Below are 23549 nucleotides of genomic sequence, written 5' to 3'. Positions count from 1 at the left end.
GTTAGTGATTTGGTGAAAATGACCTACTTTAAAAAATCCAATAAGCTGCACACCAAGGCTCAGTGTTCTAGCAGTCACTGTAAGAAAGCAATCATGAAGAACAGTTCCTGGGAGTAGCACCCACTGAATAACACAGGGCTTACTTCTGTGTAATCCTGCTTAGGATGGCTTCCAATGTCTTCTGCACACATTTTTCTGAATGGATCCCTCATTAATGTTTCAGCTTCAGGAAGAGATACTATTCAAGGTTTAGGCCCTCAATTAAAGGCTGCAACATAATAGCACTTTCCTGAAAGTAAGCCCTACTGAATAAAATTGGACTTTCTTCCAAGTAGACCTGCTCAGGATTATTATTATTATTATTATTATTATTATTATTATTATATTAAATTTATTTCCTGCCACTCCCAAATTGGCTCGTAGCAGGTCACATGTCATAAAATCCCCACTAAAACCCCCAGTTAAAACATAATCCCCAACATGGCGGAAAACCCCTCCCCACCCCTGCTATTAAAGGGGGGAAGGAGGTAAGATGGATACTCATACCTGGATACCCGTACCTGGTGGGGGGGGGGGCTGGGATCTACCTCACTGCCCCCAGCCTCAACCATAAACCTGGTGGAAGAGCTCCATTTTACAGGCCCTGCGGAACGCCGTAAGCTCCCAAATGAGCATGGCCCGCAGCTCACCCGGGAGCTCATTGAGTCTGGTTACAGTGTGTCCTAATTTAGATAGCCCAGGCAAGCCTGATCCCATCAGAACTCAAAAGCTAAGCAGGGTGTTGATCCTGGCTAGTATTTGGACGGGAGACCTCCAAAGGCTTGGACAGCATTCCTCCAAGGAACACTAGGTTGTGACAACGTGACAGACAATGGCCATCGACCTCTAAACATCCCTTGTCTGGCTCCTGACAGTCCTCGGATCTCCAGGCTACACTGCACATGCCATATATATAATAAATAAATCTGGTCACAGCAAGTTAAATCTTTGAGATGCGATATTCAATGTACTCATATTGTCTTCTTGTTATATGAGATGAGTTACATGCAGGAAAACAATGCACATTACCTGCATCTTTCCACTATATACGTTGTTAGCAATTCTACACAATGTGCTATCACTCTTTTTTGAAAAGGTTAGCCACAGGGCTGGAATGTCTATAAAATTTTGTAAGGCATTTGAGATACTTGTGCTATGTCAATATGTCATCTTTGGAAACACTATACTGGTGCCAAATTCCTGTGCCTCTTTCTTTTGCCATCAAGTCACAGCTGACTAGCGGTGATCCTGGAAGCCTTTTAAGGCAAGAGATATTCAGATGTGGTTTGCCATTGACTGAATTTGTGTAGCACCCCTGGATTTCCTTGGTGGTCTCCCATCCAAATACTAATCAGGCCTGACTCTGCATAGCTTTTGAGATCTGACAAGATCGGGCTAGCCTGGGGCATCTATACAAAAAATGTCTCAGAATATTGTGCCTCCAATAAATTTGTGCGCATGCTAGGAATGAATTGATAAGTGGTAGGGTTGCCAACTGCCTGGATAAAATGTTCTGTCTCTAACAGAGGCTTAATGGAATATTATTGAGTAGGTGATGTTACTTTCCTTCATGCCCTGAAAAGATTCATCTGCCAATTGCACATCTTGGGCCTGTATTAAAAAGACACGACCCCCCCCCCCCCCCCATCGTTAACACATCCAACTAAGATCTAGGAGACCCTGGCTCAAATTCCTATTCTGTCATAGCAGCTTGGTGAGAGACCTTGGGCATATTATTTATTCTGTGGCACGTGTGTGAGATCCTAGCCTGGCAGCTATGCAAAAGATGTTCAAAGGTGATTTGCCATTAGCTGCCACGGTATCATGACCCTACTGTTGCTTGCAAGGTCCACCATCTAAGTACTGTAGCTTAGTTTCCGAGATCTAAAAGATTGGGCTATCCAGGTCGGGGTATACTCAGCCTGACCTACCTCCCAGGGTTGTAGAGAGGATACAATGGACGAGAGGAGACCAATGTAAGTATCTTTGGTCCACTCCGGGAGAAAAAAGGGACATAATAATAATGATGATGGAAATAAATAAATACGATAGGGATCCACCTCTCACTGAGTATAATTATTGAAACATGGCTGCCGGAGGTCCGGCCTGATTTGGATCCGCAACGTTGACCCTAACGATACTGTCTTCCTCCAAAGGAAGCCTTCCCCCCACCTTCACGGTTCAAGGGGGGGGGGGGGGAGTTGCAAGGCGTAAACCTCCTCCTCGTTCCAGCCTGCCGCTCTTGCAACACTCACCAGGAGATACGTGACAGTTTCCTGAAAAGATCACGCTCTAGGCCCAGCATGGGCTTCACGGTCCCTACTGCCTCCCTCGGTCCCTCCCCAAGACACGCAGGGAAGCCGCTCTGCTTGCAAGGCGGCGGGGGAGTCGGATTGTGCCTCCACACCCCTCCTCCCGGGAGCAAGCTGGAAGGCGGCTCGTGCACCAAGCAGGTGCACGTTCAGCCTTCTCATTGGCAGCAGCTGCAGCAGCCGGGCCTGGGGGGGGGGGGGTGTCGGTAGTTGCTCTTCCCTCCCCTGCAGACAGGTAGGATGAGCGCGAGCAGCGGCGCGCGCCGCGGGTGTCTCTCCGTCCTTCCGTAGCCGGCAAGAGGAACGCGGTGGAGTCAGCAGCAGCAGCAGCGAGGCTCGTCTGCCTAGCGTGGCCGGAGTAGAAGCAAGCAGGCGGCTCCATGCAGGCGGGCAACCTTCAGGTAAGGGCGCACTGTGCAGCCGGCTCCGTGAAGGGAGGCGGGCAAACCGAGGCGCCAGGGACCTTTGCTACGGAGGAAGGTGTGGCGGGAGGGGAAAGAACTTCATCCCACCCCCGGCCCACTCCTGGGAAGCAAAGGCAAATCCCAGCGCAAACCAGTGCTCCCTCCTCGCCCGCGACTGACCAAGAGCTTCTGGGGCGCACAATAAGGCGGGGAAGCGCTTGAGCGGGGAATAAAGTCCGACTTTACTGGGAAGAGAGAAGAGAATTGGTGCCAAAGCCGCTGCTGGCGTGTTGTCGCCTGCAAGCGCGACAGGGACGCTGCAGTGGGAAGACGGAGTTCGCCCTCTACGTGGCGGGAAAGGAGACCCGGGAGGGCTGGAGCGGTGATTAGGAAGCGAGATTCTCAGCCTTCCGCTAGAGAGCGCCCAAGCGAGGAATGGGCCGCTGGGGTAAGCGCGCAGGAATAGTCCCTTTGCATGCCAGTGCCTGGAAAGCTCTGCTGTAGCTCTGGGCCCTGTCCTCTTCCAGAGGGGTGCGGAGGATGCTGTCCCTGTGCTAAATGGCTTGTCTGTTTCCCTTGCAGACCATTGCAATCTGGATGCCCTTTGCGGATAAAAGATGTATCATGGAATGAACCTGAACAGCAGGGATCCGTTCCTAGAGAAGCAGCGACATCCGCAGCCTCCACCACAGCCTCAGCAGTGTTCCCAGGCCAGGCTCTCCCTGGTGGTCTTATGGTTCCAGCTGGCTCTGTGCTTTGGCCCTGCACAGATCACAGGCGGTGAGTGAGTGATGAACTCACATGACAGGTGGTGGCAGAGCACTCTGTTGGTGAAAGGGAAGGGGGAGGGAGACTAGTAGGCTGCTGATGGGAAGGCCCCCTTCACAGGAAGAGGCAGCATGACAGCTTTTGGCTATTGATCTTTGAATATGAAATGCCAAAGGGGAGGGGAATCCTTCCACTGTCTTGTCTGACTCAAATTCATAGATGCTTAAAAGAAAAACCCAATCATTCCTCTACAAAAGCTGAAGAAGAATGGGCTTTGCCTCTCATTCCAGATGTGAATGACCTCATGATTGGGTACCTCCGGTTTCATGTACTGAGGATTGTTCCTAAATATGCTTAAATGTCCATTTTCTATGGCCTTCATATAGATAAATTTAGGATTTTTTTGCTCCCCACACAGATAAAATTCTGCCAGGAAAGCAGTCATTTCCTCCACCCCTGATTCATGCTGTCATGCATATTAACAGAATACCATCCTGCTAAAAAAAAAAAAAGTAAATGCATATGGATGGATATTAATAGGAGAAACTCTCACTTCCTTTGGTGCCCCAAAATTTGCATGTAGAAAAGCTGCAGGTAGATGCTAATCAGGGAAAAGACCTATTTTTATTTTCACCTCCCATTTTTTATGCAGATTGCAACAATAGTTTTCCTTATTGTATTCAACTCACAAATGTTAGGATTCTTTTCCTCCAAAGGAACTGGCTGATAAATGTACTGGATGTAAAGCATTAGCTAAGGGAACAGTAGTCAGGCCTTCTGAGTACCACCAGCTTTGCTGTCATCCTAGATGCCAACTCCCAGGCATGAAAGGGCATGAGAGGTGGAAGAGAATGGTGGCTATAGCAACTGGGTTTACTTACGCTCCATGCTGTGATGTGACATTCCTTCCTTCCTCCTTATGAAACCTACTCCTGCACCCAATGAAAATGTACTTTATTAAACCAGTGTGAGGGTTTAATCAAAATCATATAATAAAAAACCCCAAAGCTTGCATGGAGTCAGTTGAGGAAGACATGGAATATGAACCTGTAGAATATTGAAAGAAAGTTTTATTAGTTTGCTCCCATTCTCCAGACCAGTTTGGTTCCACCACCACTGGTTGTTGACCAGTGCAATAGTTCATCTAGACTGTATCTTGAATAAACCCAAGAAGCAAACTGTAAATTTTCATTTCATAAATACTTTATTTCTTCTAAGATATGATTTTCAGCTCTTAAATCCAGTATTAGAAGAAGAAATCCTATGTTGTGACTTTTTTAAAGGGATACCTTTCCTCTTTGGGGGCGATAAAGAGAATTTTCAAAACTCCTTTTATTCCATCTACTGTGAAAGCTTTTATATTGTTAGACTTTAGTTATGGCTTGTAAAATGAAGGCCTCAATGTTTTGAAATAAAGGAAATGAAAGTGATCAGAATAAGAATGTTTTTGTGAGAGAATGTTTTTTTTTGCTACAAAAATGTACTTGGGGGGAACAATAGTGTGTCTCTCCAAATTATCTCAATTACATGCACTGTTTATTGGGGGAGGGGTAGAGATGTGCCAGTGAAGGAATTGCTTTGGTTTCTCATGTTGCGTTTTGAAAAAAGCTATTGCATTGGGAATCAAGTGGTCTCTTGTTTGATTATAGCCTGAAATTTTTCAGTAGTCATGAAGACTAGTAATCTCTTACTTTTAAGAATATTGATTAGCCCTCTACTTAAGAACTTTTTATTATCCATCAGGCATTTTTTATTTTCATAAATTTAACAAAATAGAGGTTGCTTACTGCTTGGAGAAGAGAGCCAAAGAAATTGTGAGATCACAGTTCAATGTACTTACATTTCCTTGAATCTCTTGAATTCAGTAGACTTAAACATATTGAATTCTGCCCAGACCTGTTCATTAAGTTGAATAAGTATTTCACGTATGGATCTTATGGAAATAACCAAGCTTGTATGAGTGATTCATATTGATGCTAAAGTCTCGTATTAAGGGGATGTCAACACTGGAGGCTAGTCACCAATTGAACTTGGCCACATTGGGCCAACAAATGGCTGTGAAGTGAGAGAGATCATGATACATATATTGGACATGCTTGTCCTTCTTTGTGATCATGCCTAATTTTTGGCTCTAATGTTTGTGGCTTCAATAGACAGCACTATTATTTCACTTGAACACTGTGACATAATACTGAGTGGCTGTTGTGCCAGATAGTCAATACTTCAAACAACTTTGCAGTCACAGTTGTCTTCAGCTGTGGGCATTGATAATTTCAGTAAAAGTATAGTTGATAGTACCAGATTGCACTGGTTCTTTGGTTTTCTTGAGGCTGCTGTATCTTGTACTTGGAGGTGAATTCTGTTGAATAAGTGGAAAAAATTCAAATAAACAAGTCCTGGATTAAAAGACTGTTATGTTTACACAGAGTTTAAATGTGGTAAACTAGGTTAGTTTGTACATTGTTAAATCTAACAATTTACTCTGTTTCCTGTATGAGTTGTGGTATTGGATTGAATGTTAAAAATGGCTTTATAATTGTAGAGCCAAATTTCTGTTTTGGAAAACGCTTTCATCACTCAAAGAGAATTGAAAGATCATGTAAAGTGCATTTAAATCATTTCTGACTTATAGCAAACACAGCAAGAGGCTTTCAAGGGAAGTTAGAAGCAGGGGTGGTTTCCCTTTTCCGCCTTCTGCAGAGTTCCTCCTTGGTGTTCTTTTAAATAATGTTTGCATAAAGGAACCTGTGATAAATATTGTTTTAGTGTTGTTATCAATATTTTCTAGTGCACTTTTCTCTGTAGTTGTATATGCTAGTTACAAAAATAATAAATGTGTTGTAGAATGTATATGTTACCTTTTACCAATACTCTGGATTTCCACTAAAGAGTACTGGTTAGAGTCAGGGACATTACTGTGGAACTCATGGAACTAAGTTTAACCAGCACTACAGATATCTCTGAGTAAAAAGGGTATAACTTCTGTTACTTAATAAACTAACATTGGTCTTTAGTCTGTGCAGTTGCTATACATTTATATCCGGATGCCTTGTTAATCCTAAACCAAGGATGCTGAAACTGACAGTATGAATCAGCTGACACCCAGTTTTCTCCAGGTTTGTTTTTCTGTAGGGTCATTAGCCTGTCGCCTTCAGATATGTGTGCATTAATTGATTCAACTTGACATCAGTATCCCTATGCCTAAGATTTTTATCACAGCTACAATAATTCTGCATTGGATGGTTAGTTCTTTGTAGTATATATCTCAGTTAAAAAATGTCTTCCCCTTCCCCAGTAATGGGATTAAAGATGCTAGAGAATTCTGCCTCTTGTATAAAATCCATAAATCTTAAAGTATAAGTGCATTGGGGTATGCATTGGTTTACCTAGCCTATATGGCACATGGGGTGGATCATTTTTTAACAACCCCTTCTTCTTCTTTTTGCTATCAAGTAACAGCTGTCTTATGGTGACCTCATAGGGTTTTCAGGGCAAGAGATGTTTGGAGGTGGTTTGCCATTGCCTGTTTAGCTTCTGAGATCTGACAGGATCAGGCTAGGTTGGGGCTATCCAGGTTAGAGCCCTTCTTCTAGCCAACAAACTTGTTTTCAGTAATAATCATGAAATAAAACTAATAATAATAATGGCCAGAAAATATATTCACGTGGGTCTGAAGCAACAGAACAGAGTGACCTTGGGCCAGTCACATTACTCTCAGCCTAGCTCTGACCTGACCAGGATAACATGATCTCATTAGACCTCAGAAGCTAAGCAGAGCTGTTCATTAATTTTTTGCTTGGACCACCATAAAATGTAATTTTACCAACAACTACACAATTCAAATAGAGGCACTAGTAGAAAGACAAGTTACAAAAGTTTGTAGCAGTTTAACAGCATGTCACATCTATAAAACTCTTATTTCAAAAAGCAGGAGCAAAATTTTAAAAGCAAAATTCTCTCTGCAAGATTTTAGAAAAGATAAGTTTAAATGATCATGGTATTATGTTGAAAGAACTTTGGATGCTGAAAAGAGAGCTAAGCAAACTAGTTTTCCATTTAGTAATGAAGTACCTTGTTTTTAATTCATTGTTTCTACAATGGATCTGTATATGCTTGCCTAACTATAAAATTTAGCCCAAGTAATGCTCTTGAATGACTTGTATTACTACCTTTATGTGATATCAAACTGTTCTGGCATCCCTACCTTAATGTATACTACTTTAATGTGATATCAAACCTCAGCGCATATTAATATAAATTGTCATTATCTTACTTGTCACTATATATGCACTGGTCTAAAATGCCATGACCTGGATATCTCAGAGGCTAAGCAGGATCAGCCCTGGTTAGTATCTGGGCAGGAGACCACCAAAGAAGTCCAGGGTTGCTACAAAATGGGAGGCAGTGGCAAAACCCACATCTCAACACCTCTTGCCTTGAAGAAACCCCAGGGCTACCATCAGTCAGCTGCAACTTGACAGCCCTTTGCACACATACAGGACTAAAATAGCTTTGATTTGTACTTTTATCTCTTAGCTCTTGTCTTATATATTATAGTCCATTTTACATTTATTGAAATTCCCAACTGATTAAAAAATTCATAAGTCAAGTATATTGTCTATATACTGTTACTGACATGTGGCTCCCATCTGCAGTGATCTAAATCCATGGATCAGAGAGATGGATGCTAAAGAGATTTTTCCTGCAAACTTGAATGACCGCCTGGGTTTGCAGAAAATTCAGAAAAATCCAGCTTTTAAGAAAGTGAGATTTTAAATTCCCCTCCTGGTCCAGTGCAGCTCCTGGCCTGCCCCTGCCACTGACTCCTGGACCAGTGCGGCTTCTGACAAAAAGCATCAGTGGAGGGAGCAGGCCGGGAGCCACACTGGACCAGGATTCAGTGGCGTGGCTGGCTGGAGCTGTGCTGGGCCTGTTGTTGGCAATGTGGTAGCTAAATAGGTGTGCCATGTACAGTGATGGTGGAGGAGGACACCAGGCTCAGGAGCCATGCTGCACCTCCCCCCCCCAGCCTCTGGCAGCTATGTAGGGCCCATCAGTGACAGAGGACATAAGGCTCAGGAGCCATACAAGGATCTTTCCCCATAAACCCCCTCCCCCCGAGCTATAAGAGGAATCACCACCATGATGGGAGGAATTTCCACCCCCATGAATGCTGGTATTCCCCCTCCTGCGTCATGGATCCCCACTTGTCAATATACAATTAATGATGTGTGCTCCCCATCTGTGGGTACCTAAATCCATGGAACATGGCTGCAGGGATGCTAAATAGTTTTTTCCCCAGAAAATTTGGGGGATTTTGCATGCTTGCAGAAAAATCTTAAATACTAAAAAAGAGTCCCAGGACTCTGCACGGAGCCTAGTGAGATTTATAATGCATAATGGAAAGGATTTTTTAATTTAATGTATTGTTCTTTGCTACGACTGTGTATCAAATATTTTAAAATTTTCCACCATTTTATTTGCACATTCTATCCATGACTACATAAATTTTGGGATGGTTTTAAAGCTATGCAATTTTCAGAACATACTGGCAGGGTGCCTGTTGTGGGGAGAGGACAGGGAAGGCGATTGTAAGCCGCTTTGAGACTCCTTCGGGTAGAGAAAAGTGGCATATAGGACCAACTCTTCTTCCTCTTTCCCTTTCCTGAGACCTCTATAGCCTCTTTTGTTTTCCTGCTTCCTTCTCTCCTTCCCACTCAACAGCCAAGCTACATTTATCTATCCCCCATCTTCAGCATTCCCTCTCCTTGATGTTGTTTCCCAAGGAAAATTCTGGCCCAATTATGTGTGCCAGCTGGGCTGTATTGGGCCAAGTTGCATTGTGGGGAACCCACAATAACTTGCAGAGACTCTTTTCCATTATATCCCCTTTCCCACACAATTGGCTCCTGGCAGCTCCTATATCCTCAGCTTTCCCTGCTTCCATCTTTCTTTACTGTCAAACTGCAGTTTATTTGCCCCACATCTTTAGCTATATATTTCATTTATTCCTCATCTTTCTCCCCAGGGGCTCCAGAGCAGCACACAATTTTGTGAATGCACACAAAGCTGATGTAAATTACTAGTATTCTGATACCCCCCCCCCCAAATCTTAATATGACATCCATTATTTTCGTTTGGACATAATTAATTGATAGACCCAGTTCTTAATGGATTCTCATTCTGATTATGTACCAAATGAATGATGAGGCTTTCTAGTTTATGGAAGAAAGTTTAACACTGAACTTGAGTTTGTATATAACTGCATATCATTAATCTATTATCTTAAATTGTTTATAAATGATTCCCAGAAATGTCCAAAAGTATTCTTCATAAGGCATTCTGGAGGACAGTTAGTGGTAATGCATGAATGTAGTCAATATGGACCACTGGTCTGATACAGCAAGGCTCCTTTTATGTTCTTATATGACTTTCCTGTCTTTCCTTGAATGTATGAGGAGCTGCAGGACAGTGACATAACATAAGGTCACTTAGTGGTGGAGAAGATCCCTGGATGGTTCTGACTCTTGGTTTGTTCCTTGCTACAGTACACCACCTGGTGTTTAGTGCATGTTTTGGTATGCTGCCCCTGGTCCTTATCTTGACACTTGTGCGGTCATAATTCTGGCTCCCTCTCTAGCTGTCACATGACTTCTTGTCATGTGCTTGTGGTTCTAGCTTGGTGAGTTCTGTGCTGGGTCTGGACCACCTAACTAAGCCATCAAATCTGCTTCCTCTTTCCTGATGAATAGAATGTCCTGATCCCTGTTTGTCAGCCATACGTGATGGTTTTCTGAGTAAACTATGAAAAGTTTTTGCAGTTGGTTTACGAATTTAAGGAAATTCTAGAAGATGAAAGAGCTTCTTCAGGAAACTCTTTCTAATTCTTTTCTAAATACCTTGTTATCTCAACACCTCTTTTGTTGATGTTCGTATCACCTCTTCCTAAGATATAGAGTTCTTCTAGCAGCTACATTTCGTAGTGTTTAACTATTTTAGTTTTTAGTTACAAATAAGGTTTGTCTAAAAATTAGTATTCATTTTGGAAATCCAGTTGGGATATACAGTTGTTTATTTTATTCTATTTCTGTGGCTGCTTGGTTTATTATTTTTAGTACAGCTCTATTTACCACTGACCAATGACTTGTAAAGGAAAGAGACTAGCATGGTCCTTTGAATAGATTCTGCTGGTTTGTATTTTAAGACACATTCTCTCTCTTAGGCATTTTTGAAGGAGAAATGGCAGCTACTTCCTGCTAAGATTTTATATGAACTAGCATGTTAAGTAACTGGGAAGTGTATGTGTAATTTTGGGAAAAGTCCCACAGAAAAACCTTTCCTACCTTAATGCTTACATAAAGTTATGATTTGGAATGTGCTTGAGGGACCTAAACGTATGCTATGGAAAGCTAATTCTGACAAAACGTGCCAAAATACATAGTTCAAGGTAGGATTACCAAAGTTTGGTTAGTAGTTAAAGCAAAGGGTCTGAACTCAGGAAAAACAAAATGTTCATACTTTGTGATATCGTTTTGCAGCCTCACAGGTGCTGTGTGAACAACTGAACACAACTGGGCAAACAACTGAGACACCACTATGACTGGGCAATTATAATTATAATTTTTAAAAAAATAATAGGCCACAACTTTCATTGGTTAGATCTGCAAAGGTTTAACTAGGCATAGGGCAATGGATGCAAGGCATTGGCCAACTTTCCTGATGTTCGATGTGCAAACCCTATACCTCAGCCTACCTGTTAAAGGGAAGACCTAGGATAGCACTGATATTAGGACACCTGGGTGAAAGAGGTTACCCCTATCCGCTTCCAAAGAGGGTACCGCTATCTGTTCCATTAGATATAGAATCATAGAATCATAGAGTTGGAAGGGGCCATACAGGCCATCTAGTCCAACCCCCTGCTCAACGCAGGATTAGCCCTAAGCATCCTAAATCATCCAAGAAAAGTGTGTATCCAACCTTTGCTTGAAGACTGCCAGTGAGGGGGAGCTCACCACCTCCTTAGGCAGCCTATTCCACTGCTGAACTACTCTGACTGTGAAAAACTTTTTCCTGATATCTAGCCTATATCGTTGTACTTGAAGTTTAAACCCATTACTGCGTGTCCTCTCCTCTGCAGCCAGCAGAAACAGCATCCTGCCCTCCTCCAAGTGACAACCTTTCAAATACTTAAAGAGGGCTATCATGTCCCCTCTCAACCTCCTTTTCTCCAGGCTGAACATTCCCAAGTCCCTCAACCTATCTTCATAGGGCTTGGTCCCTTGGCCCCAGATCATCTTCGTCGCTCTCCTCTGTACCCTTTCAATTTTATCTACGTCCTTCTTGAAGTGAGGCCTCCAGAACTGCACACAGTACTCCAGGTGTGGTCTGACCAGTGCCGTATACAATGGGACTATGACATCTTGTGATTTTGATGTGATGGCTCTGTTGATACAGCCCAAAATGGCATTTGCCTTTTTTACCGCTGCATCACACTGCCTGCTCATGTTTAGTTTACAATCCACAAGTGCCCCAAGGTCTCGTTCACACACAGTGCTACCTAGAAGCGTATCCCCCATCCAGTAGGCATGCTTTTCATTTTTCTGACCCAGATGCAGAACTTTACATTTATCTTTATTAAATTGCACCTTGTTCTCATTTGCCCATTTTTCCATTGTGTTCAGATCTCGTTGAACTCTGTCTCTATCTTCCGGAGTATTTGCCAGTCCTCCCAATTTGGTGTCATCTGCAAACTTGATGAGTAGTCCCTCCACCCCCTCATCTAGATCATTAATAAATATGTTAAAAAGTACCGGGCCGAGCACCGAGCCCTGAGGTACCCCGCTACTCACCTCTCTCCAGTCTGATGAAACGCCATTGACAACAACTCTTTGAGTGCAGTTCTCTAAACCAATTCCCTATCCACCTAACTATCTGAAAATCCAGATTGCAGTCCTTCAACTTATCCATCAGAACATCATGGGGAACCTTGTCAAAAGCTTTACTAAAATCCAAGTAAATGACATCAACTGAATTTCCCCGATCCAGCAAACCTGTTACTTGGTCAAAAAAAGAAACTAGGTTGGTCTGGCAAGACCTGTTGGAGACAAATCCATGCCAAGGATCACCAAATTGTCCTCCAGATGTTTGCAGATCGCTCCCTTTAATATCTGCTCCATTATCTTCCCCACAACAGAGGTCAGACTCACTGGTCTGTAGTTTCCTGGGTCATCCTTCCTCCCTTTTTTGAAGATCGGAATAATCGGAATATAAAGGAGAGTTGGGCTGATTCTGCACTTACTTTGTTTTTTTCGGTGTGGATCCTGCTGAATTCAGATCTATTTGAACTCGGGTCTTCCTCTTTCCCCCCCTCCCCATTGAAACAGAAAAGTGTTCTGCACTTGATTGGGAAAACTCAGAAGGGGGGGGGCCAAGCCCAGACAGAGCCTATTTCTTTCTTTCTTTTTTTGAATGGGGGGGGGGGGCTTGAAGACAACAGAGAAGGGAGAGAAAAAAACACGAGGCAAATCTCTATCCACAGAAGTAAGGGCTTCTGCAGCTTCTACAGAAAGAAAATTAGGGCTTCCTGTTTAAAAAAACCTAACAGCCTTGGCTGGCTTCGCGGGTTTAGCCAATCAGAGCTTCTGTATCATGGAGTCAGCTGGCCAATCAGAACTGCTCTACCACGGAGTCAGCTGGCCAATCAGAATTGCTCTACCACGGAGGGAGTGCTTTCTCATGCTTTCTGAATCGCAATATTCCAATATCGAGGATTAAAAGGACTCCTGGATATGGCGAAGAAATGGTAGGGTGACTCTGGATCTATCCTCCTTGGTACAGAGGGAAAATTAAAATCGCCCAAATTCAAAACAGAAATCGCATTCTGTGTAGAGGGCAGGGACTGAATTGATCTGGAGTTGGAATAAAAGCTCTGTGCAGTTTACACCTTGGATTCTTTGGTTTTAATTTGATTCCCCATAGACTTCTATGGGGAATGGTCTTTGGGAGCTCCTAGGATGGGACCCCCTGGTGCAATCTTCCTGAAACTTGCAGGGGACTCAGGGAAGAGCCTCTCTGAGTTCCCTTGCAAGTTTCAAGAAGATTGGATCAGGGGGTCTTGCTCCCAAAGAGGGTGACACCATTTCCCATAGACTTTAATGGTGGGGGGAAATAATTTCAGCAGGTTACTTAACCAGGAAATTGTCAATTAACCTGCTGAAATTATTTTTCCCACCATTAAAGTCTATGGGAAATGGTGTCACCCACTTTGGGAGCCCCTAGGATGGGGCCCCTTGGTCCAATCTTCTTGGAACTTGCATGGGAACACAAGGAGGGTCTTACCTAAGTCCCCTGCAAGTTTCAGGAAGATTGCAGCAGGGGGTCCCATCCTAGAGGCTCCCAGAGACCATTCCCCATAGAAGTCTATGGGGAATCAAGTTAAAACCAAAGAATCCATCTCTCCATTATAACTAATGGAGCGGAGAGGGGTACCCTCTTTGGGAGACCCTAGGATTAGATCCCTTGGTCCAATCATCTTGAAACTTGCAGGGGAGTCAGGGGAGACCCTCCCTGAGCTCCCCAAGAAGTCTCAGGGGTGCAATGTACACCCTTCCCCCCCAGGCAGAAAAAACCCAGAAGCAGCCAGGAGGCTGCAGCAGCAATGAGGCTGCCAATGGCTTGGCGATTTGGCTGAATCAATTTGCTTTGGCCACGAATTGGCCAAATCCCCCTCAATTCAGCCATTTTAAAAGTAGTGACGGTCCGATTTGGACCGTTTTTTATTCAGAAATGTCCGAATCAGCCCCAATTCGCCCGTTTCAGAGTCCGAACTGCTCATCCCTACTGAAGATCATGTAGCTATATGCCCAGCCTTCATTCTGATAGATGAATATCATCAGTTCTGAAGAGGACTTCCTGTTTGAATGAAATTTCTGTGTGCTGGATTGTCTGGCCTCCTAACACAATTACAGCATTTCCTGCCACTAGGTTGATCTTTCACTTGGCCACATCAATCTTCTCAGGGTTGTAAGCACCACACCAAGTGTGCTTCTTTATCAGGTTAGATCAGAAGATAATTGTAGTAGGGATCCAAGTATGTAGAAATGCAGGTCTCCTGTATTGTGAGAGTTATGTCCAGGCTTTCATGTGAAGAAGGTAATTCTCTCCAAGATGACCTGGCCAGTCCTGATCTTTGTTAGAAAAGGAAATGGCCGATAGGGGCTTTTTTAGCCCGCTCCAGCCTTTTTTAGGTGTACCAAGTAATGAAGGAGTCAAACTTAAGGTGCAAGCCAGGAATCAAGAGGCAGCACTTGAATAAGCCTGCAATGTAGAAGCTGCGAAAGAGACTAGTTTGGTGTAGTGGTTAGGAGTGCGGACTTCTGATCTGGCATGCCGGGTTCGATTCTGCGCTCCCCCACATGCAGCCAGCTGGGTGACCTTGGGCTCGCCATGGCACTGATAAAAATGTTCTGACTAAGCAGTGGCATTATACCTCTCTGCCCTAGCAAAAAAATGAGGTAGGGATCCAAAGGAATCACTAATGAGTCCATAATCATCGTTGAAAAGTTTATTTTACATTAATTAAAGTCAGAGATTGTATACTCGCCTGCATGGCTGCCCTGCAGAAAACTATTGTTTATATGCTCCTACAAACCCGCTTTATGGAGCTAGACCTCTTCATGATGTCTGCTGTGCATTTAACCAGTTGCAAATGACTGTTGCACAGTGTAATTGGAGGAGGGTAGCACATCTGTAATCAACCCAGTGATGCTGAAGAGTGTTGTTAACAGTGTGAAGGTTGGACTGCAGAAGAGTGAAATCCACAAAAATTGCTTTCTTGAGTTAAAATAAAGAATGTAAAATTATTTTGCCTATTCCTATTGGCATGCAGTGTGTACAGCAATGTGGTAAATGTAGGTTCAAAACATTTTTGAAACCCTAATAATTAGTATTCAAGCATCATAAGTGCTTACTAGAGAGACAGACATTTTTCTCTGCATCACATCACAGAAACAATACTGCAATATTTTAAGACACTGTATGTACAATGTACAACTGAATAGAATCAACCCACTCCAAAAGAAAAATAAACACTGAAGTAATTAGTTTTTGTTAACAGAACTTGAAATTATAAGTGCCCTTTGCAAACAGTATAATTGGGAGTAATTGCTTTATTAACCTCAGCTACAACAACCTGGGGACACAAGGACAAATGAGGTAAAATAATGGCTATCATTAGAAAGGGAGTGCAAGTGTTGGGTATATATGAACTAAAGAAAGGCTGTATGAAAAAAGTACACCAACCTCTCTTGAAGAGGGTACTGTGTGCCCTATGGCAGTGGTCCCCAACCCCTGGTCCGGGGACCGGTACCGGCCTGCGGCTCCTCCTTGTCCTCCTCCTCCTGCTGCCTTGGGGGCTGCCCTACCACTCTGCTGCCAGCTCACCTTTGGTGCTCTCTGGAGGCCGCCATGGCTGGGGCTCCCCCTTGGCATGGCACTGCACAGCTGCTGTTGGCAGCGCCCCCCCTTTAGGCGGTGGGAAGTCAGGGGTGCCAGAGGGAAAGCAAGCGGAGCAGGGGCTCAGGCGGTGGCAGTGACGTCCCTCAGCAAACGACTACCCCCCCCCCGGGCCTCAGTAAAATTGCCAAGCGTTGACCGGTCCCCGGTGATAAAAAGGTTGGGGACCACTGCCCTATGGACACTATCTGTATTAACAATATGCTGTTTGTCCTAACATGTTAAGTGGGAGAGTGAACTTGTAAGACTAGATCTCTCTGAAAGTCTGTTGTAGGGCTTCAAAATTCCGTCTCATTAGGATTGAAGTAACTCATGAGTGTTTGGATCTAATACCTATGCCAGTGTTGCAGTCCAGAATGATATAGTCAGTGGGTGACTGACTATAAAAGTACAAGAAGCTTGGCCCAGGTGGATCTGAAATGGAAAGCATGGTAGGAAATGGGGAACTGGTAACACAGAAAGGCAGATAATCTTCTAAAGCCAACGAGTGATTTATCACTCTAGCAAATAAAGACTACGGGAGAGATTGTCCTTTTTTGTCTGTATGTGTTACATTGTTAATGCATAGGATTTTTCTGTCTTACTTTTCATTCTGGTCAAACAGGAAGTATGCAAGCAGCAGCCACAGTTCTCCACTGTCTTCTCTGTGTGGATAGAATAAAGCACGTGCCCAGGGAGCAGCCTGGTTATTTTGTGTTTTTCAGCAGGGAGACCTGAGGGTTGTCTAAGTCTGCTTCCAGTGTGATGATCTCCCTTTAAGGAAAAGGAGGTGACTGGAGGAAAACGATTTGCAAAGATGCACACAATCTAAAGTACAACTGCATTTGCAGTTTTGAGGGTAGCTGCTATGCTGTGGAGATTGACTGTGGTTCAGCAATAAAGCATCTACTTGGCATGCAGAAAGTCCCACATTCTATCCCAGTATCTCCAGTTAAACAGACCAGGCAGTAAATGATGTGAGCCCCTGGAGAGCTATTGCTAGTCTGCATATACAATACTGACCTTGATCTGATTCAGTCAAAGGCAGCTTCATAAGTTCATATCTGCCTAGCAAGCAGTTGATTGATAGTTGCATGGCTGGCTTAATGGATCTAACAATGCAAAATTTGCAAGCGCTACTGCAAGTCTCTGTTGCAGTAATATAGCAGTATCTATTTTTTGGCACAGGATAATCTTTGGACTTATATTTGAGATGTTTGTTTCAAATGGATATGCAAGGGTAAATCCTGTATTTTGGCTTGTTGCATTTGAGATACCCCATGTGGTTGCTTGGGAGACAGGGTAATTTCTTTCTCACTTATCTGTAGCCTCTTGAGTCTGAACAAGTTGGAGAATGTTATAATTAAGCACTAGGCTAACCAGGTTTAAATTGGTGTTTTTTCTCATGTTTAAATGGTTTTGGAAGGTAAAGCTTCACTTTCTTATTTGCCAGCAAGTTTAAATTTGCTGAATTCCTGGCTCCTGTGCTGCCTGCAGAGTTCAATAAAGTCAGAGATAGTCTGAAGAAAATTGCTTGCACTCGAAATCTCACGCCTTGAATAAATCTTTGTTGGTCTTAAAGATGCTACTGGACTCTGATTTTATTGTGCTACTTCAGACCAACACGGCTACCCATTTGAATCTGCTTGCAGAGTTGTCATTCTGGCACGTTCAAGTATGTACAAGGGAGAGCTAATCAGATGTTTTTTGGGGGATAGGAGGCTACATGGATCACAGTGGATCCCTTTCTTAGCAGATTGTAAGGGGTGATTTGAAAATAATTATTTAATAGTTCATGTTGCAGAGCTGGGGATAAGACTGTGGGATTTGGGGGGGGGGTGCAGCTTCTGGTTCAGGAAGTGAGCTCCTTCAGAGACAATAAGTTTGGCTTGTATACTGCACTCCCACAAAAAAGCCCATGTGAAAGTGCTCATAGCCTTTAATTAGAAGAATATGCAAGGAACAATCTGTCTACAAATCTGTTATACTCTGTGTGGGATCCTGTAGTGAAGGATATTTTGTCATAGTATCTGTGTTTATGGAAGGCATCTTTTTTTCCCCTTTTTGACTGAGTCTCCATCTGTAACTTTGAAAATCCCATACTTGGATTTGGTGCTGTAAACCCAACATCTGGAACTTGGTCCTTTGTGCACCTGGATCATCAGGGCAGCAGAACTCATTTGTTGCAGCAAAGCAAAATTGGAGGAGATGGTAGATGGACTGGAAGCAGGACAGGTGAGTATAATTTGGATGAGTGAAACATAGGGATGCCAGACCCCTGTTGGAGTTGGGGGAATCCCCAGTTTGATGTTCCTCACGCAGAAAGCTGGGGGAAATCACAGCAATCCTTACCCCCCCTCCCCGGACCTCTCCCTGTTGCACTCACTGATAACAAGAAAAACATGCTGACATGATCCTGAAGTGATATTGGCATGCTGGGATTGTCAGGAGGTGACAAGCTGCATTTTTGGCAAAATTCTATCATTTGAGGCTGATTTTTGTTTTAATGATGTTTTCCCAAAGGCCAGCGGGTTGTCCCTGACGTCACTTCTGCGGGATGCTCTTCTGGGTTGGGATAAGTGCAGGGGGAGGGGGGGGGCTCCTGGATCGTGGTGGTACCTGACAACCCCAGTGAATGAGGGGGATGCTTTCAGAACCAACACTTTGGGGGGAAAGTAAGCATGAATAGCTGATACCTCTAGGACATGAGAATGAAGTGTTGATTATAAAGCCTTCTGCCACAATGACGATGTGTATTTGTATGGTTCTCCTGCATCATCAGTCTAGTGAGTTCTTAACTTAGAATCATAGAATAATAGAATCAGAGTTGGAAGGGGCCATACAGGCCATCTAGTCCAACCCCCTGCTCAACGCAGGATCAGCCCTAAGCATCCTAAAGCATCCAAGAAAAGTGTGTATCCAACCTTTGCTTGAAGACTGCCAGTGAGGGGGAACTCACCACCTCCTTAGGCAGCCTATTCCATTGCTGAACTTCCATCAGATTCTACTGGTAGAATGCAGGTCAGGGAAACTCTTCCCCCTAACCTGCAGATTGCCAGTCTTGTAAGGACTGTTTCATGCATAAGATGGTTAATGCAAAATTCCAACTATGATTTGCAAATGACACTCATACCCTACTTGTTAACATGGTTTGGAGGGCAAGAACAAATAATGCATTAGTTCAAATGTAATTAGAAGAACATAGTTTGTCAAACTGGAAGTACCTAATGGAACTAGAGCATATACTTTTAGGGAAATTTTACATATGAAATGGTCCTTAGATAGGTCACAGCAGATCTGATAATTTTTAAATACGTGTAGGAATCATTAACAATCTCTCCCTATTGATTAACATGCCCCAAGCCATTAAACAGTCAAGCCAGTGGTTAGTCTGTACATGTTACTGAAAAAGTGAGGAGGTGAAGTGAGCTAAATACAGGTATCTGAGTTTCAGACAGATCCAGGAACTCCAACCAAATGCTGAATTTGATAATAGCATCTTACCTGTTAAATGCTACATACTCCTTGACTGCCAGACTAACACTTTAATAAACGTTGACATTAAGCATTTGTGTATCTCTGCCTCAACTTATTCCGATTGATGTTCATTTCCACAATATCCATACAATGGAAAGAACGAACACTGTTGTTACCTCTCACTTTTCAAGCTGTAATACTAAGATCAACAGGACTGCTTTTTGATTATGGATTTCAAGTAATTGCTGTGACAGATAAGGGATAGGAAGGCTGTTTAAAGCTCTCTGCTTAGAAGGCTCAAAATGTGTTTTGCTCTTAAAAGATTTTTAAGTGCAATGTCTCAAGAGTAGAACTATAGTAGTTATGCAGGCAAACCATCAAGTATTAATGTTTTAGTGCAATTTAGTGTATTACTTTTAAAACTAGGTCACATTAAAAGGTGAAGTCCATTCACCTCCTGTCCTGGTACTGTTATACCCTTCTTTGAACAGTGGTTTGCCTCTGATCATCATCTGTGTATCATTAGCAGCTTGTAATCCCTCCCACCCTCATTTGTGGATATCTAAATTTGTTCATCAGGGGGGCACAGATGCTAAACAGGTTTTTCAGCAAACTTGGAGGACTCACCCCCCCCCCAAAGTAAAGTAGTCTTCTCTGCACAAGTATAGAGAATGACCTCCAAAGGTCGTTGTTGGAGCTTGGAAGCTGTGCTGGACCCAGTGGTGGTAGTAGTGGGGCTGGGGAGTTGCATTAGGCTTGATGGCAGCAATTGCCCCTATGAGCATCATGGTATCATTTTGAGCATAACTTTTGGAATTTCTATGCTGGACTTCTCTTGATAACTGCATGAGCTTGGTTTTTTTTACATTTCTTGTTGTTAGTTGCGAAGTCGTGTCCGACCCATCGTGACCCCATGGACAATGATCCACCAGGCCTTCCTGTCCTCTACCATTCCCCGGAGTCCATTTAAGTTTGCACCGAGTGCTTCAGTGACTCCATCCAGCCACCTCATTCTCTGTCGTCCCCTTCTTTTGCCCTCAATTGCTCCCAGCACTAGGCTCTTCTCCAGGGAGTCCTTCCTTCTCAAGAGGTGGCCAAAGTATTTGAGTTTCATCTTCAGGGTCTGGCCTTCTAAGGAGCAGTCAGGGCTGATCTCCTCTAAGACTGACTGGTTTGTTCACCTTGCAGTCCAAGAGTCTTCTCCAGCACCAGAGTTCAAAAGCCTCAATTCTTTGACGCTCGGCCTTCCTTATGGTCCAACTTTCACAGCCATACATTGCAATTGGGAAGGGCATAGCCTTGACCAGATGCACTTCTGTTGGCAGGGTGATATCTCTGCTTTTTAGGATGCTGTCTAGATTTGCCATAGCTTTCCTCCCCAGGAACAAGCGTCTTTTAATTTCTTTGCTGCAGTCCCCATCTGCAGTGATCTTGGAGCCCAGGAAAATAAAATCTGTCACTACCTCCATTTCTTCCCCATCTATTTGCCAGGAATTGAGAGGGCCAGATGCCATGATATTTGTTTTCTTGATGTTGAGTTTCAAGCCAACTTTTGTACTCTCCTCCTTTTACATACTTGGTGATAAATCTGACAATAATAATTGTAAAATTTATTTTTTATGTGAAACTGCTCATTTAAGAAAAATTGGTTAAACAACAACAGGGTCTTGTGGCTCTTTAAAGATAAAAAAATTACCAGCATACATTCTTGTTCTCTAGAGCCGACTAACCGGATTTATAAAATAGTCATCTAAATTAATAGAAATAGAAAATCTGATTACTAGTGAGAAGACTATCAGGCAAAGGTTATACTTGGTTTTACAGCACCATGAAAAACATGAGTAAACATTGGATCTTTTTAATATGATTCTATCAATGTAGGTATTAATCATTCCTGACTACAGTGACTTTTGATTAATAGGATCTGTAAGCTAGGTAGTATAAATGAATAACATAGACTTCTTGTTAGTATGCTAATGGTTCCCGGAACCTTTTGAGACCAAATTCAGCAATATCAGATATGTTAATGCATTCCCATTCTGCTATTTAATGTTACATCATGTTTGAACCAATAGATCGAACCAAAAATAAAGATCTTGTTCCAGAAGACCCTATGTGACTGAATATCTCCCAGTAATAAATTTCAGTGTCTGATTTCTGTCCATTTTGTCCCCTTGAACAGTGACTAGCTTATATAAATGACAAACTGACATTATTGGCAGACCATTTAGCCAAGGTCCCGTCTATAATTACTACCAAGTACCAACTTTAGCCTATTTTACAGGATCTTCTTAAGCGTTACTGACATAAGACAAACAAAACATCTCCAGGAGCAAACAACTCTGTCCGCACATTTACAGTTGGAGACCAAGGCTAAAAGGTGTCAAGAGTTCTGGCTCACACCAGACACTATCCTCTACACAGACACAGACAGCCCTTTATAGAACACCAACTCCAACAAGAAATACCAAAGAACAAACAACATAACCCCTCAAACATATACAATTCAGGCAGCCCACCAAGTAACCTGATTTGCCCTTAGCGGAGCCCAACAATTGGTCCATTTGCAGTCTCAATATTGCCAGTGATTGGCTACCTTACAATCCCTTATTTGCATGTTATTTCAAAGCAGTGTCAATGGCTGCATACATAACAGCTTGTATCTCCACTTACCCAACAACTAGAGGACTGCAGGGATTGACAGGAGAGACAAAGCAAAACTCCCAGAGTTAGCCAAGAGCAGAGGCAGCCAGGAAGTTGCTGCAATGGGGGAAAAGTCCTGGATGTTTTGTCAGAACCTGATAAGAGTCTTGCTTTAAGTACACATATTGCAAATTTATGGTAGGGAGAGAAGAAACTAAGGAAGATTAACTTTTGTGACCTCTTCCTCAAGGAAAGAGTCTGAGAAAAAATGAATGTTACTGTACATCAGATTAAGAAGGAGGAAGGTTAAACTAGGGTGTAGTCTGCACAGGGCTTCTTATCAACTCCCAATCCGAAAAAATCCCTGCCATCTACGCTGAATTCGATTTCCACTTTGATTTTGGACGCTTTAAATTTTCCCTCTGCAACATGCATGATTGATCTGGAGTATACCCTGCCTTTCGCGATATCCAGAAGTAGATATAACCCTTGATATTTGAAAAATCGGCATCAGTAAATGTGCAGATCTCTGCTTTTTGCGAATTAACTTCGTGCTTCATACCTCCTAGGCTGATGTAGCAAAGCAGTATTCCCTGATTAGCCAGGGCATCAGTTCAAAGACTTCCTGGTTACAAGGCTTGTCTTAAAGTGATTGTGCTCCAGAAGCCTTAACTTCTCTCAGCAGAGATCTGCCTTTTGGATTTATTCCCCCTCCTCTGCTGTCTCCAATCCATTCCCTTCCCCCCCTCCTGTTCAAGAAAAGAAAGAGCCTCCTGCTGCGCTTGGCTCCCCTCCCCACTCTGAGCTTTCCCAATCAAGTGCAGAACACATTTTGTTTCAATTGGGGCGGGGATAGAGGAAGACCCAAGTTCAAATCGATTTGAATTCAGCAGGATCCACAGTGGGAAAACCAAAGTAAGTGCAGAATCAGCCTAGGTGATGTAGAACCATGACAAGCAAGCTAATGGGACATCCTGAGACAGGTGAGGGCTACCTTGGCAATCATGGTTCCTTTTTTTAGGGTGAATTCAGAGATGATCTGGGGGCTCTTAATTGTTTTATTGTACCAGCTGCACACAGATTGTTTACTGATTTTAATCTACAGTTTGATGCTTTTCAGTTATTCTATAACTGTGGCTTTCTTGCCTATTTGTTTACTGATCTGATTTCCTAGCATGGGGATCGTGAGACTTTTGCAAATGGATAATATAACAGTATTTCTTGTAGGTGTGTAAGATTTGAGAGTTGCTTATTTAAATTAAACTGATTCTGCATTATGTGAAGAAGCCAAGTTGCACATTGAAAGCTTTATTCCTGTCTAATTTAATTTGACTCATCTGTAAAACGGTTAGTTCAAATCAATGGTGACCTTGGCACTGAAGAACAGAAGAACCAACTCATTCTTGAACAGTTT

The 23549-nt window shown here is 43.1% G+C and overlaps 1 protein-coding gene across 4 annotated transcripts in view; it reads left to right on the top strand.

Moving 5' to 3' along the window:
* The first annotated feature begins 2393 nt into the window (after nt 1-2393).
* SUSD4 (sushi domain containing 4) overlaps nt 2394-23549 on the top strand; it is a 111688-nt gene continuing 90532 nt past the window's right edge. For 2 of the 4 annotated variants that reach the window (XM_077340366.1, XM_077340348.1), the window contains exons 1-2: nt 2394-2752; nt 3338-3535. In XM_077340366.1, the coding sequence (XP_077196481.1) occupies nt 3373-3535 (163 nt within the window). In that variant the 5' untranslated portion in view covers nt 2394-2752; nt 3338-3372. Of the gene's footprint in view, nt 2753-2912; nt 3204-3337; nt 3536-23549 lie in introns of those variants that run through there. The other 2 variants (XM_077340374.1, XM_077340356.1) reach the window with 2 other exon arrangements.

This window comes from Paroedura picta, chromosome 1, assembly GCF_049243985.1.
Source record: "Paroedura picta isolate Pp20150507F chromosome 1, Ppicta_v3.0, whole genome shotgun sequence".
NCBI classification, from domain to species: domain Eukaryota; kingdom Metazoa; phylum Chordata; class Lepidosauria; order Squamata; family Gekkonidae; genus Paroedura; species Paroedura picta.
Note: the sequence above shows the minus strand (reverse complement) of the source record. Positions and strands in the feature narration are given on the sequence as shown.